At 42.4% G+C, this 13721-nt stretch overlaps 1 protein-coding gene across 1 annotated transcript; it reads left to right on the top strand.

Moving 5' to 3' along the window:
- Nucleotides 1-443: 443 nt before the first annotated feature.
- Nucleotides 444-12952, top strand: LOC145396533 (follistatin-related protein 1-like). Its single transcript, XM_080269914.1, has 9 exons — nt 444-478; nt 4737-4784; nt 8391-8409; nt 8787-8959; nt 9410-9497; nt 9866-10103; nt 10290-10402; nt 11143-11206; nt 12128-12952. The coding sequence occupies exons 2-9, from the start codon at nt 4737-4739 to the stop codon at nt 12375-12377; spliced, it is 993 nt and encodes a 330-aa protein (XP_080126040.1). The 5' UTR covers nt 444-478; the 3' UTR covers nt 12378-12952.
- The last annotated feature ends 769 nt before the right edge of the window (nt 12953-13721 follow it).

The following is a 13721-nucleotide window of genomic DNA, read 5'->3' as shown; positions in this document are numbered from 1 at the left end:
GAAAGATCGGGAAAATGGCAGCGTGGAGGAGGAATGGCAGTTGTTTAAGAGCGCTGTGGTGGGGCTAACGTGCGAATGAATGTGTTTGAATGGATGAGTAAATGGGGAGTGTGTCGTCCTGTCTCGGCTACCTCCCTTTCCTTGGGGGAAGCAGCCTAGGTATATAGATAGATAGATAGATAGACATTTACTCCGGTATATATCTCAAGGAAATTTACAACTGACGAAATACAATGAAAACTCCATCTATACTAGTGCGTGTTTCAGATGGTTCGATTTTTCCGCCATGTATTCGCCCAACTTTAGGGAAATACTTGTGTTTCTGTTTGTACTTCTCGACTTTTTACCTGTTTTCGCCTGCAGGTGACTGGACACTCCGGCGACATTTAAAAATTTGAACTGGCAACACTGAAGCAGCATCACCACCAGTTCTCAGTCAGACAGTGAAGTGTGTGGACGTGTTGCTCTCCTCAGCAGGGTAAGTTTGTTTTTCTGGTTCTTATATACCTTATTCTCTGCAACATCTTTAATTAAATGCATATGGAAAGTATGTAATATTCAACTGTGTACCGATGATGTAGTGAATTTGTACCTCCAAAGATTTAAAAGACAATTTAAAGAAAAAGCATCTCATAGTTCAATGTAGAGTTCCCGTGCCAGTAGTGCGAGCAATAGGCCATCACTGGCTGGCACTGGGCGACTTCAACTATAGTCCTTTCACTTTAACCTGCCCTAATTTTCGTTCTCTGGGAACTTATTTCACGTAGTTCAGTGGCTGAGTAAGACAATACTGTAACTCCACATCCTATCCAAAGCACTTCTTCGTGACTGGTATTATTCTAGTGTTAATATATTGTTTCTACCTGGTATTCAAGGTGGAGAGATGGTAACTTTAAGCCAGGTAGGAGTGGAAAGGGTATTGTTGAAGTGGATGTGTGTGTGTACGTAACCAGCTGACCTACTCTCTCTCTCTCCATTTCTCCCTTCACGCTCCCTCCCTCTCTCCCTTCCTCGTCCTCCCTCCCTCTCCTCTCTCTCTCGCTCTCCCCCTCCATGCCTCCTCCTCCCTCCTCGTCTCGCAGCCTAGTATCAAATTCCTTACCTGACCGCACACGACCGATAGAAATTCCGTTAAGTCTAGAGTTTTAGAGAGAGAGAGATAGATAGATAGACAGATAGATAGATAGAGAGAGAGAGAGAGAGAGAGAGACGGCAAGTGACCTATTGTTTCTTTCGAGGTAAAAATTGAAGAAACTTTATGAGAGAGAGAGAAAGAGAGAGAGAGAGAGAGAGAGAGAGAGAGAGAGAGAGAGAGAGATGAGGTTTGGCTGGCTCTAATCTTACCTTGACCACGTATAAGGAAGGGAAGGATTGGAGGTCCACCCACACTGACCCACACTTCCCTTCACCACTACTCCCATCACCACCACTACTCCCATCATCACCACTACTCTCATCACCACCACTACTCCCATCACCACCACTACTCCCATCACCACCACTTTCTTCACCACTACTTCCATCACCACCACTATCGTCACTACTCTTATCACCACCACTCCATCATCACCACCACAACACCACCCCCTTCACCACCACCACCACCACTACCTTCATCACCGACACCATCCAGCACTTCACCACCACCCCTTCATCACCACCACCACCACTCACTTCACCACCCATCGTTCCACCATCACCACCCACTTCATCTTACCACCACCACTATACTCGATCTGTCTTCATCTGAGGGAACTGGTCCACTTCCACACCTTAATAAGTCGTAGTGGCATGAGGTTCGATAAAGCACAGGTATGTACGAGGCAGGAATGAGTCTCCTTGGTTACTAGTCAAAATAACTTTCAAAAAATGACTATGTCTGGCCGTCGACTAAGCTGAGAGGGGTTAGGGATCTGCACCAGGGGGAAATATCGTCACACACACACACACACACACACACACACTACGAAGCTTCCCCCCTCCTACAAATACCTGTATACTGTTACATACACGCACGTCATCATTTATTTCTACGCCTTTGTTCCCTTGGTTTCCTGCACTGATAACACTGTCAATGTAACTGGATTTGTGTGTTTTACTGTTGGTCTTTGTACTGGCGTTTTGTGCTTTGTTGTGTGTGTGTGTGTGTGTGTGTGTGTGTGTGTGTGTGTGTGTGTGTGTGTGTGTGTGTGTGTGTGTGTGTGTGCGTGAGGGATAATGAGTGTGTGCGGTGGTAGGAGTGTATGGGGAGATGTGAGTGTTTTGTTGTAGTTGCAGACCCATCAATCGCAGGCAAGCAACAATCCGTGCAGGGCCGTCCCATGCAGTGAACTGATGTTCCCTTGCTGCCGACAGCGATCTGGAACAGCAAGGCGCGGGGGAAAGTGTGAAGGTTTCGTTCCTGGGTGGACGCCACATTTGCGGCATTCCCCTCAGCAGGGGCACCATAGCAGGCTCCACGCCACCCCTTTTTCTGGTTAGATGGTTACCACCCAGCGTTGTAAATGGTTTCCTGGGTTAAAGGAGACCATTAGGCTTGTCATTCTGTGTACAAGGGACGGAAAACAAAGGGAGAAATAGAGAGAGGAGCACAGACAGAGACAGACATAAAAAGAACAGGCAGAAAAGTGAAAGGAACAGGCAGCACTACATCAAGTGAGTGGATAACTGTCGCCACACCTACTACCAGTGTGTGTGTGTGTGTGTGTGTGTGTGTGTGTGTGTGTGTGTGTGTGTGTGTGTGTGTGTGTGTGTGTGTGTACTGAGGAAACACGATAGGTAAGGGTGACAGGCAGACGGGGATGTGGCCTTGATGGGTATACTGCCTTACCTTACTTTACGTCCTGCCTTACCCACATGTCTGCCTAACCCTCACACCTCATTACACCGCCTGCCTCACCACACTGCACTTGAATTATCCTCCTGCCTCTCCCTCCTGCGCCACTGCCATCCTTGTCCAATCCTCTCCTGCCTCACCACACTGCACTGCCTGACTTCCCCTTGCCTCACCCTCACGTGCCTTATCCTCATACCTGCCTCACCTACACTCCTGCCTCACCACACTGTACTTCTGAGCTATCTCTCTGCCTCACCCTCACGTGCCTTATCCTCATACCTGCCTCGCCTACACTCCTGCCTCACCACACTGTACTTCTGAATCATCTCTCTGCCTCACCCTGCCTCACCATACCACACTGCCTGAATCATCTCCCGCCTCACCCACTAGCGCCTCACTCTCTCAACACCTTACCCAATCTCTCCTCTCGAAAGGTTTAATTTTTTTCCTTTTAAAATCCACAAAACCTTAAAAAAAATCATTATTTTATGTAGACAGTTTGCAATTTTCAGATTTATTAATTTATATGCCTTTAGTCACCTTTTTCTCGATTGGAATGACGCCTTCTCAGTGTTATCTTTCTTACCTCCAGATATTTTTTTTTTTTTAACTTTATTTTCCTAAGATCTCTACAGCAGAAGGGCCTTAAGTCAGTCTCCGTTCCCTTACCACTACGCGAGGTTCCGCCACGGTGATTTTAATGGCTAAGTCCTTGCGGGAATACAGATTAAGACGTCAAGGGCGAGATTATTGACGATTTGGGTTTCTGGAAAGACGCGCGGATATGTCTGTCTATGTATTACCAGGCGCCTTAATCCCGTAAGTGGTGGCCACAAACAAAGCACCTCCATGTCGCCCTGTCCCCCGCCATTTCATTGCCCTGTTCCCAACTCACACCCCCCTCTCTTATATACCTCTCCACTCCATCCCTTCATCTCATCCTCGGCCTCCCCTCTCCCCGGCCACCTCACTCACGTACACTCACCTCGTCAGTCTCTCACTCTCCATCCTCACCACATGGCCAAACCACCTCAATATCTTCGTTGCAAAATGGCCATCAACTGAACTGAATGGGTGTATGGAAATCTGTCAGGTTGTAAGGAATGCACTATTGGAGGTTGCAAGAACATAACCAAATTCTTAATCATTTTAAAAGATGATTTTTGTTTATAATGTTTGTGGGAAAATGGATGTGTGAATATGGCGGGTATTCTCCTCGGTTAAGGAAGCTCCCTAACACCTTTTCCTAAGTGATTTAGTTTGCTTATTACACCTTGCTGTTCTGTCCTCCGTTAAATGAATCCTTCTAATATCGGCACACTTGCATAAATAACGCACAAAAAGGTATTACCCAGTCAGCTAATACCAATACACCAGTCCTATATGAGACAGCCCTAGCACGTATTCAGTATGGACGGTGGGTGTTAGCGCCGAAGTGGTGACATGTAGAGGTGTGCGGTACGTAGGAGGACTACTGGGCCTTGAAAGCAGGCTGTAAAGCCTATGCCCAAAGTCGGTCACATTAAAAAAAAAAAAAATATATCCAAAAATAAATCGCTATAGAGGAGGTGTTAGGGAGCTTCCAGAACCAACAAGTACATGGACCTATGTTTGTAAAAAAAAAAAATGGATTTGTGAACTAAGGTTATTATTGTTATTTATTTTTCGATTAACACAGTGTGTCTTGTTTTTCTTGTTTTTGCTATTGTTTTCTGTTTATTTTTCTTGTTTTTGTTATTGTTTACCGCTTTGTTTTCTTGATTGTAGTTTTTTTTAATTGTTTTTGATATATTTCTGTCCTGTATTTATTAGTTTTTTATTGTTTTCTGCATTTTTTTGTTCTTATCTTCGTTTTCTGCTGTTTTTCTTATGTTTAATTTTTCTTTTTTCCTCCCATCAGATGCGGGTGTTATTCGTGTGCCTGGCAGCGGCGGCGTGTGCAGCTGCGGTAAGAGTAATTTTCCCAGTCTGTAGCTGCTCAAGGTCTCTCTCTCTCTCTGTCTCTCTCTCTCTCTCTCTCTCTCTCTCTCTCTCTTTTATTGCTTGACAAACATTCATGACTGCTCATAATTTACTCGAGTAAGCGATACCGTGTGTGTGTGTGTGTGTGTGTGTGTGTGTGTTTACAAAGCTCTGAGTATGGGCATAAATCAGTCAACCTTTTCCCCGCGGCTATGGAGTCCTGGCATGCGGCAACACGGCACCACATGCCACCACTTGGGCACAAATACCGAAACATCTATATTACAATACGCCAAGTGTGTACCCTGTGTTGTTACGACAATGGGTAAGACACAAAGGAAACTCTCTCACCTTTACTCTGGAAGATTTCATGAGAGAGAGAGAGAGAGAGAGAGAGAGAGAGAGAGAGAGAGAGAGAGATCAGATTTTGAGAGAGAGATCAGATTTTGAGACCGAGATCAGATTTTATGAGACAGGGATCATCCGGTAATAATAAGGAGTCTTTAAGAATAATATGAACTGGCCTTTGGTTCCTTCTTTCTTGAAAAAAACAAAAAACAAACAAAGGCGGTATACTACGGCTCTACCCCACTTCTTCGTGATCAGCATACAAGATAGGGAGATAGTTTTAGGCCAGATTAAAGAGAGTACAGCTGGGATTACAGAGAGTACAGTTGGAATTACAGAGAGTACAGGGTGTTGGGGCATCTTGGTGGGGTATAGAGGAGTGAAGACAGTTTTGTGAAAGGATTTAGTTACTTCCGCATCAGAGAAAAAGAAAGAAAAAAGAAAGAAAATGTTTGTCCCTTTCTCTCTCTCTCTCTCTCTCTCTCTCTCTCTCTCTCTCTCTCTCTCGCTTTCAACACGCCAGTCCCCGCCTTGGCCGACCCCTCACGTCCTGCCTCTGTCCCCTAACCGTAATCCAGTTAAGTCCCCGCAAAGTACAACCCCGCAAGGTACAGCCCCGCGAAGTACAACCCCGCAAAGTACAACCCCGCAAAGTACAACCCCGTAAAGTACAACCCCGCGAAGTACAACCCCGTGAAGTACAACCCCGTAAAGTACAACCCCGCAAAGTACAACCCCGCAAAGTACAACCCCGCGAAGTACAACCCCTTCCCGTCAGACAAGATGCACTTCCTACCGTAACATTGATTTGACTTAGAGAACAGGAATACAAACGAATACAAAAGATAAGACAAGGATAGCACTGAATCTCTCCCTATCGCACGTTCTTCTAGTATTATAAACATTCTTAGCTGCAAAGGGAAGAAAATTACTGTTCTCAGATGTTTACTAAATATACTGTATAATAGTCAAGGATCACTATCTACTGTAGCGTTGAAATCCCCGAGACCTCGAGTGTGCTGACTCCTCCCCATACCATCATATTTCGGATGTGTCTCGAGATTACGTAGTGCCTCTTCCATAGCGATTTAGTTTGTGATTAATTTTCTCTATAATATACCGATTTTGCACCATAATATACTGCTAACCTTGTGTGTTACTAACGAAAACAATGACGAAAATGACATTATCAAGCCAGGGAATATTCAGGTGTGATACGTAAAATAAATCGCTTAGGAATAGATGTTAAGAAGGCTCCCAAGTCACACAGAATCCGACCACATGACTCACACTATTTTTTTTTTTGTTTTTTTTGTTCACTTCGGCGACTGTCTAACCGCTTCGATCTGGTCTCTCTCTCTCTCTCTCTCTCTCTCTCTCTCTCTCTCTCTCTCTCTCTCTCTCTCTATTTCCAGACGATTTTATAGATTTAATTATTATTATTATTATTATTATTATTATTATTCTTTCACCAACTCTTCATAGTTTTCTCATCCTCTTGTCTATTCTCTTCCTGTTCCTCCTTCCTCTTCCTTTCCTTCCTCCTCCCTTCCTCTTCCTTTCCTTCCTCTTCCTCCTCCTTCCTCTCCATCCTCTTCCTCTTCTTTCGCCTTCCACTTCCTTGTCTCTTTCCTTCCTTCTCCTGGTGTCTTTCCTCCGCTCTCTCTCTCTCTCTCTCTCTCTGGTGCTTACTCACAGTTATCTCCGTATTAGTCAGCTTCCATTGTCGAATCAGAGTGATTTAAGAGAGAGAGAGAGAGAGAGAGAGAGAGAGTTTCCTATCCCCCATCACTCCCTTACCTCCCTTACCCTTACCTTTAGACAGTTCCCAACCTCATTATTTTTTTGCTCTCTCTCTCTCTCTCTCTCGCCTTGAAATGCGCAGTTAATGGATGTGTCTCGCTGTTGCTCAACTTCCGCACGATTTCTGAGAGAGAGAGAGAGAGAGAGAGAGAGAGAGAGAGAGACAGACAGACAGACAGACAGACAGACAGACAGAGAGATTGAAGTTGTGCTCTCTCTCTCTCTCTCACACACACACACACACACACACACACACACACACACACACACACACACAAAGAGAGAGAGAGAGAGAGAGAGAGAGAGAGATGACTCACCCGCGAACCCAACTCTTCCATCCCTCTTTTTGGCCACCCCTCTAATCATCTCTTCTTGTTAGTCTCTCCCTCCATTATCCCTCCCCTTCCCGCCCTTCCCTTTATAAATCCTCTGTACCCAATTCTTTCCCCTGAATAAAATCGTCTGGCAGTAGCTTAACCCCTGTAACCCTGCGACTTATTTTACACTATTAATAATCGGGATTTGGACGATTTATATTCAACTGGACACACACACACACACACACACACACACACACACACACACACACACACACACACACACACACACACACCAAAATCACAAGTTCCCACGTCCACATTTCTCCCGATTTCGACCTCCATCGTTCTGTCCCCCGCCCCGGAAAACTGACCTCCTGTTGGCGAGAAAATTGTCCTCGTTCGCATTAAGGAAGAAAGTGTCGTGCGACCTACTTGAGAAGGGCAGATGTGGGTGACTTTTTCCCTCAGCTTCCTCACCTCTTCCTCAGCGAATCAGTTTTATGTTAGAAATGGCTGGTTAACATCCTTTTGTACGTTATTTAACTCGAGTATGGTGGTATTGGAAGGATTTATACAACACAGGACTGTAGGGTGTAATGAGCAAAATAAATCGCTTAGGAAAAGGTGTCAGGGAGCTTCCTTAACCGACGAGAATACAGGAGTTGAGGATTTTTTTTTTTTTTGGGGGGAGGGGGGGTCGTTAGGGGTGTGTCGTGGCCCCGTTTTATACTGAGCACTGTCTTTTCATTTCATAATTATTTACTAATTACTTATCTGCCTGTCTGTCTGTCTCTGTATATCTTGTCCCTCTATATATACCGATGTGTATGATCATCCTCCACGACCACCTGAAGGATGCACTACAGCAAGTGAGTGGATGATGCGCGCCACTAGCCTACCTGCTAGTCTTAGTACTCCTTATGAGAGGGTAGAAGTGGATGACATATTTATGGAAATGCCTATGACTAAATTTAATGTTGCACACTCCATATTTGTATTTTTCATATCTTTTACCATCATCCTTTTTTTATTTCTGCATTTCCCATACATGTTTACATTCTATATTACTGTTACATTATCCTTATATAATTACTATATTTCTTCTTTATTTTTCGTTTCAGTTTGAGATCGGGGACCGTAGTGAGTATTATGTGATTCTTTGTTGGGAAATTAATAAGAAATAAGCAAGACGTAAGAGATAGAAATTAGGAAAACAGTGTGAGAGAGACGGTAGGTGAGTGAGTTAGTGGAAGGGAGTGAGAGTGTGAGTGAATAATCAGTGAGTGAATGTGCCTTGTGATAGGTTCGTAGTGTAACATACTGTACATGAAAGTAACTTGAAACGGTTTGTACATGTGTTCCCTCGTGTTATTTTGTGCTAAATGGTGTTACATGTGACCTATGTGTCTGTGGAGTGTTGAGCAGGTCCTGTGTGTGTGTGTGTGTGTGTGTGTGAGGGGTGAGTGTGTGTGTACCTGGTGTTATGTGCTGTCATTTTGTGCCATCCGATGTTACAGGTGAGCTTTGTGCCGCTGTGGAGTGTCGTGCAGGGCGGGAGTGTGTAGTGAGAGGGGGTGTAGCGGAGTGCCACTGCATACAAAGCTGCCCTGACCGCTTCGCCCCCGTGTGTGGCTCCGACGGGCGTACCTACGACACCCACTGCCTTCTGCACCGCCAAGCATGTCTCACGGTAACAGCCACCATCTTAACCCTTCCTTCCCACCACGTATTATTACTCACCTTATTTTACTCTATTTTATTATTTTACTTAATTTCTCCCTCCCTCCGGATAATATTTCTCATCTTAGGAACTCAAGTACTGTAGGAATTATTTTTACCTTAACTTGGTCCGGATTTTCGACCTTATGCTGCTTATTTCACGTGGCTCAGTGGCAGAAAATGATATTGCTACGACTTTCCAGCCTTTCCATAACACTTCTTCGTGACAAGCACCATAGTCTAGTGTTATAACTCAGGTTTCAAGATGCATAGGTGGCAAGTGTTAGGCCGAGTCAGAGTAAAAGGAGTATGGTGAAGACTAAATCAAATATCTAGTTTAAAAATGAATTCTTAGGCTGAATAAGAACAATGAAGGCTGCAAGAATAATCGGTTTGACTAATAATGATGTGTATTCTGCAGGGAGAGCACATCAAGGTGGTACACAAGGGGATTTGCAAGAAGAAGAAGACTGTGACACCGAAACCAGCTGTCAAGAATGAGGACCCAGGTAAGAATGTTACTGTGGACAGAAGGGGAGGCTGAGGAAAGAGGATAGGCAGACATTTAGCACAGTACTTGTGTGTGGAGAGGATGGCGAGTGATAGACTAACAAGGAGAGTGTATGTGGGTCAGGTAGAGGGGGGGAGAAGGAAGGGGAGGCCGAGGATGAGACTGAGTGTTGGAGTAGAGAGGTATATGAGAGAGGGAGGGTGTAAGTTGGGGGAATGGAGAATTAGAGACTAACTAATATACAACATTAATTGTAGATAGATAGATATAGATAGATAGAAATGCCTTTAAGAAACAGGCAAACATCCAGTACAGTAGCCTAATTGTTGTTCATCCCTAACTCCCCTCTTCCCCCTCTTTCCCCAGCCGTATGCTACAGTTCCCAGCGCGACGCCCTTCTCACGGTGGTTCGTACCCACTGGCATGACACCCTGGCCAGTGAGCCGTGGCATGTGTCCGGAATGACGTATCGGGAGGGCCTGTGGGGGCGATTCTACTCCTGCGACAGTGATAGAGATTCCTACCTGGCCGCCCACGAACTCCTTAACTGCACCTCCAAGGTCCCATTCAGCGCCAGACCCGAGCAGGACCAAGAGCTGACCAGGTAATATGTGAGTTTTTTGTGGCATCTTTGGGTGATATATGAGTGTTTTTTGTGACATCGCAGTGGAAAGACTATAGACTGTCTCAAACTACACCCATAGCTCCCGACAGACGATGCTACTGATGATGATGATGATTTTGGTGATATCAATAAAACAGCACTAACACCCACCTCCCTACCCTGCAGAGCCCTGTGTGTGGACGCTCTGGTGGACGTGGCAGATACTAACCACGACTGGAGGTTGGACTTCGAGGAATTCACCAAGTTATTCGCACCAGGATTCCACCCACCACAGAAGAGTATGTGCACGACTGTGTGTGTGCAAATAGGCGATCTTTAGTGGCCAGGAGATGGATTACAAGTATGAGGTGTATACAGATTGATAAATGGATAGATGGATGGATGGCTAGAGAGACAGACAGATGGATGAATGGATGGTTAGATAGACTGATAGATGGACAGATAGAGAGATGGACAAATGGATGAAGAGATGGTTAGATAGATAGACAGATGGACAGATAGGTGCATGGTAGAAGAAGAGTATGTGCATGACCTTGTCTGTGTGTTCAAGTAGATGTTCTTTGGTAGATAGATGCAGTAGGAGTAGGTATATAGATAGATAGACAGACAGATAGATAGATATATAGAGAGATAGAGACAGATAGGTAGATAGATAGATAAACTGATAGGCAGATAGACTGATAGATAGGTAAATAGGTAGGTAGATGCGTGGTGATAGATGTAAATAATTGACATGAGTTGATATTAGATATGGGAGCAGATACATGAAGTAGGAGGAGGAAGTATATATAATTACTGAGAATATATACATATATATTTTTATTTTTGCTTCATATCAGAGGAATAAGTAGAGAGAGAGAGAGAAACTACCACATCAACTTCATAGGCACCAGTGAAATTTTATCTGATTTATTTACGACTACTGTGAACTTTAATGAAAAAAAAAATAGCTTGAAAAAAGAGAGATTTAGAGGAAAAAAAAACTTACAATAAAGTATTATCATTTTTTTCCCGTCAGAATGCTCACTGGAGGGGAAGAAATACCGAGATGGCGAGGATGTCACCGTTGATGGCAGTCACTGGTTGGTATATCTTTCTGTCTGTCTGTCTATCTACCTATCCCTCTATCTATCCATCTGTCTGTCTGTCTATCTGTCTGTTTGTCTCTCTGTCAACCTGTCTAAAGGCAGAAGCCTTAATCTCGTAAGGGGTGGCCACAAACAAGTCGCCTCCGTGTCGCCGTGTTCCCTGTCATTTTGCTGTCCTCCGCCCAGCTTACACCCCGCTCTCTCATGTATTGTACCTCTCTACTCCATCCCTCCATCTCATCCTTGGCCTCTCCCTCCCTCCCCCCTTCCACCTCACACACATACACTCTGATATATATAACAAAGTGTTAATTATTTCTATACTCCTTTCACATTAACCTGGCCTAAATTTACCATATCTCCATGCTGAATGCTGAGTTGTAACAAGAGATTAACACTAGAATATAATGATGCTGGTCATGAAGAAGTGCTATGGAGAGGATGTAAAGCATGGTATTTTTCTGTTCCTGAGCTGCGTGAAAAAAGCTGCAAATGGATGAAAACCTTTGCCAAGTTAGAGCGAACGGAGTATAGCTTACGTGTCAGAATATGTTATAGACAGTTTAAATTAGGCTTCTGGCCCTTGGTTCCTTCTTCCTTGCATTAAAAAAAAAAAAAAAAAATGACCATGTAAAAGGCAGTGTAAATTGGACTTAGTTACTGTGAAAGATGAATAGAATTTGTAAAACAATGCTTAGTTTTGGGCTCTGTTTTCATCATCATCATCATTATCATCACCATCACCACCACAGTTATCATTACCATCATCCTCATCATCATCATCATCACCACCACCACCACCACCACCACCACCACCACCACCACCACCACCACCACCACCACCACCACCACCACCGCTACTACCACCAATCATCACCATTTTCATTATTATTATTATTATTATTATTATTTCAGCATCTGTGCGGTGGGCAGCTGGGTATGCTCATCTCCTACCCCCACCGAGGACGACAAGAAGAAAAACAACTTTGATCTTCTTGCCTTCAACGAACTCGATTATGAGGACGAGGGCGACTACGAGGACGATGAGCAGTTCCTGATCAACGAGGACGAGGACGAGGACTACATGGAGGATTTATTTGAGGATTTGCTGGACAAGATGAGGGAGCATCGCAGGAAGAAGCAGCATCACCACAACCACCTCTAATTTAAATTCCTCTTTGATTTTACTGCCATTATTATTCTTTGCATTTTTTAAACTTCCATTTTAGCAGACTTTTTTTTCTTTGCATTTATTAGCTCCTTGTTAATGATTTTTTTTTTTTTAACTGCTGTGAGGGTTGAAAAATATAATCAATATAACATATTTTTCTATCTGCTTTTGAAATCAGTGTGATGTAATTATTGATCCATACCAGCTTGACGAGATTATTATTATTATTATTATTATTATTATTATTATTATTACACAATTTTAAATATTATTTGAGGTACATCACTTCCTTTCCTAACCTTTTCTAAAACCATTTTATTTTTATAACTACTGAAATAGACTGAATCTATTTACCAATTAAAAATCCATCAATGTCCACCAATCTTTGCAGCCAGTGGTCTATAATATTTTTGTACAGTAGCTGACTGTAGCTGATGTCTTTCTGAACTACACTGTAATCTTAACATTATATATCTTTTTTATTATGTATTTTTAATGGACGATAAAAATAGGCTTTTGAAATAACTAACCAGTTTTTTTTAATTATTAAATTTATTATAAGCAGTGTATAATTGTTGCATGTACTTTATAATTCTTGACTCTAATTGTATTTTCATGAATAATTTTTTCTTTAACTGTATTGTCATGAATAATTTTTACTGTAACTGTATTTTCATGAATAATTTTTTACTTTATTGTATTTTAATGAATGATTTTATCCTCTTACTATATTTTCACATATAATTTTTTAATCTAGCTATATTTAGTGTTAATTTAGGCCATTATTAATTTGCCTTTTAGATGCAGTTAATATGCTTTAGCTATATTAAACCCTGAGATTTTTTTTTTGGTCAGTTTAAAACCAAATTTTTCTCTTTGCACATACTGTCAGTTCAGAAAAAACTTTATTGTATAACTATTTAACAATTTTCATTCATATATATTAGTTTTGAGCCCTGATTTTTTTCTTTTCATATATCGTTGGTTCAGAAAAACTATATTAAAAAACAATACATACCTATTTAATATATAGCTATTTAATCACAGTTTTATCTTAATTTTATATCTGTATTAGTTTTCATCCCTAATGTTTTTTTATATTCAGTCATTTAAGAAAAAACTTTACCGTAGATCTTTTTAACCACAGTTTTATTTTTATTTATATTTTTCCATTGCCTTTGTGTCACAAGTTTTATTCTTAATTTTAAGCCAGTTCAGAAAAAACTGTTTTCTAACTTCAACAAGATTTATTTGTATATCATTTTTTTATTAGTCTTTGTTTTGGTTTAATAATTTTCCGCTACTCACTTCTATTTATAGCCATTTAATCGCCTCGTC

The sequence above is a fragment of the Coenobita brevimanus genome, chromosome 38, assembly GCF_032717465.1.
Source record: "Coenobita brevimanus isolate Jiangsu-jjx chromosome 38, ASM3271746v2, whole genome shotgun sequence".
NCBI lineage: Eukaryota > Metazoa > Arthropoda > Malacostraca > Decapoda > Coenobitidae > Coenobita > Coenobita brevimanus.
Note: the sequence above shows the minus strand (reverse complement) of the source record. Positions and strands in the feature narration are given on the sequence as shown.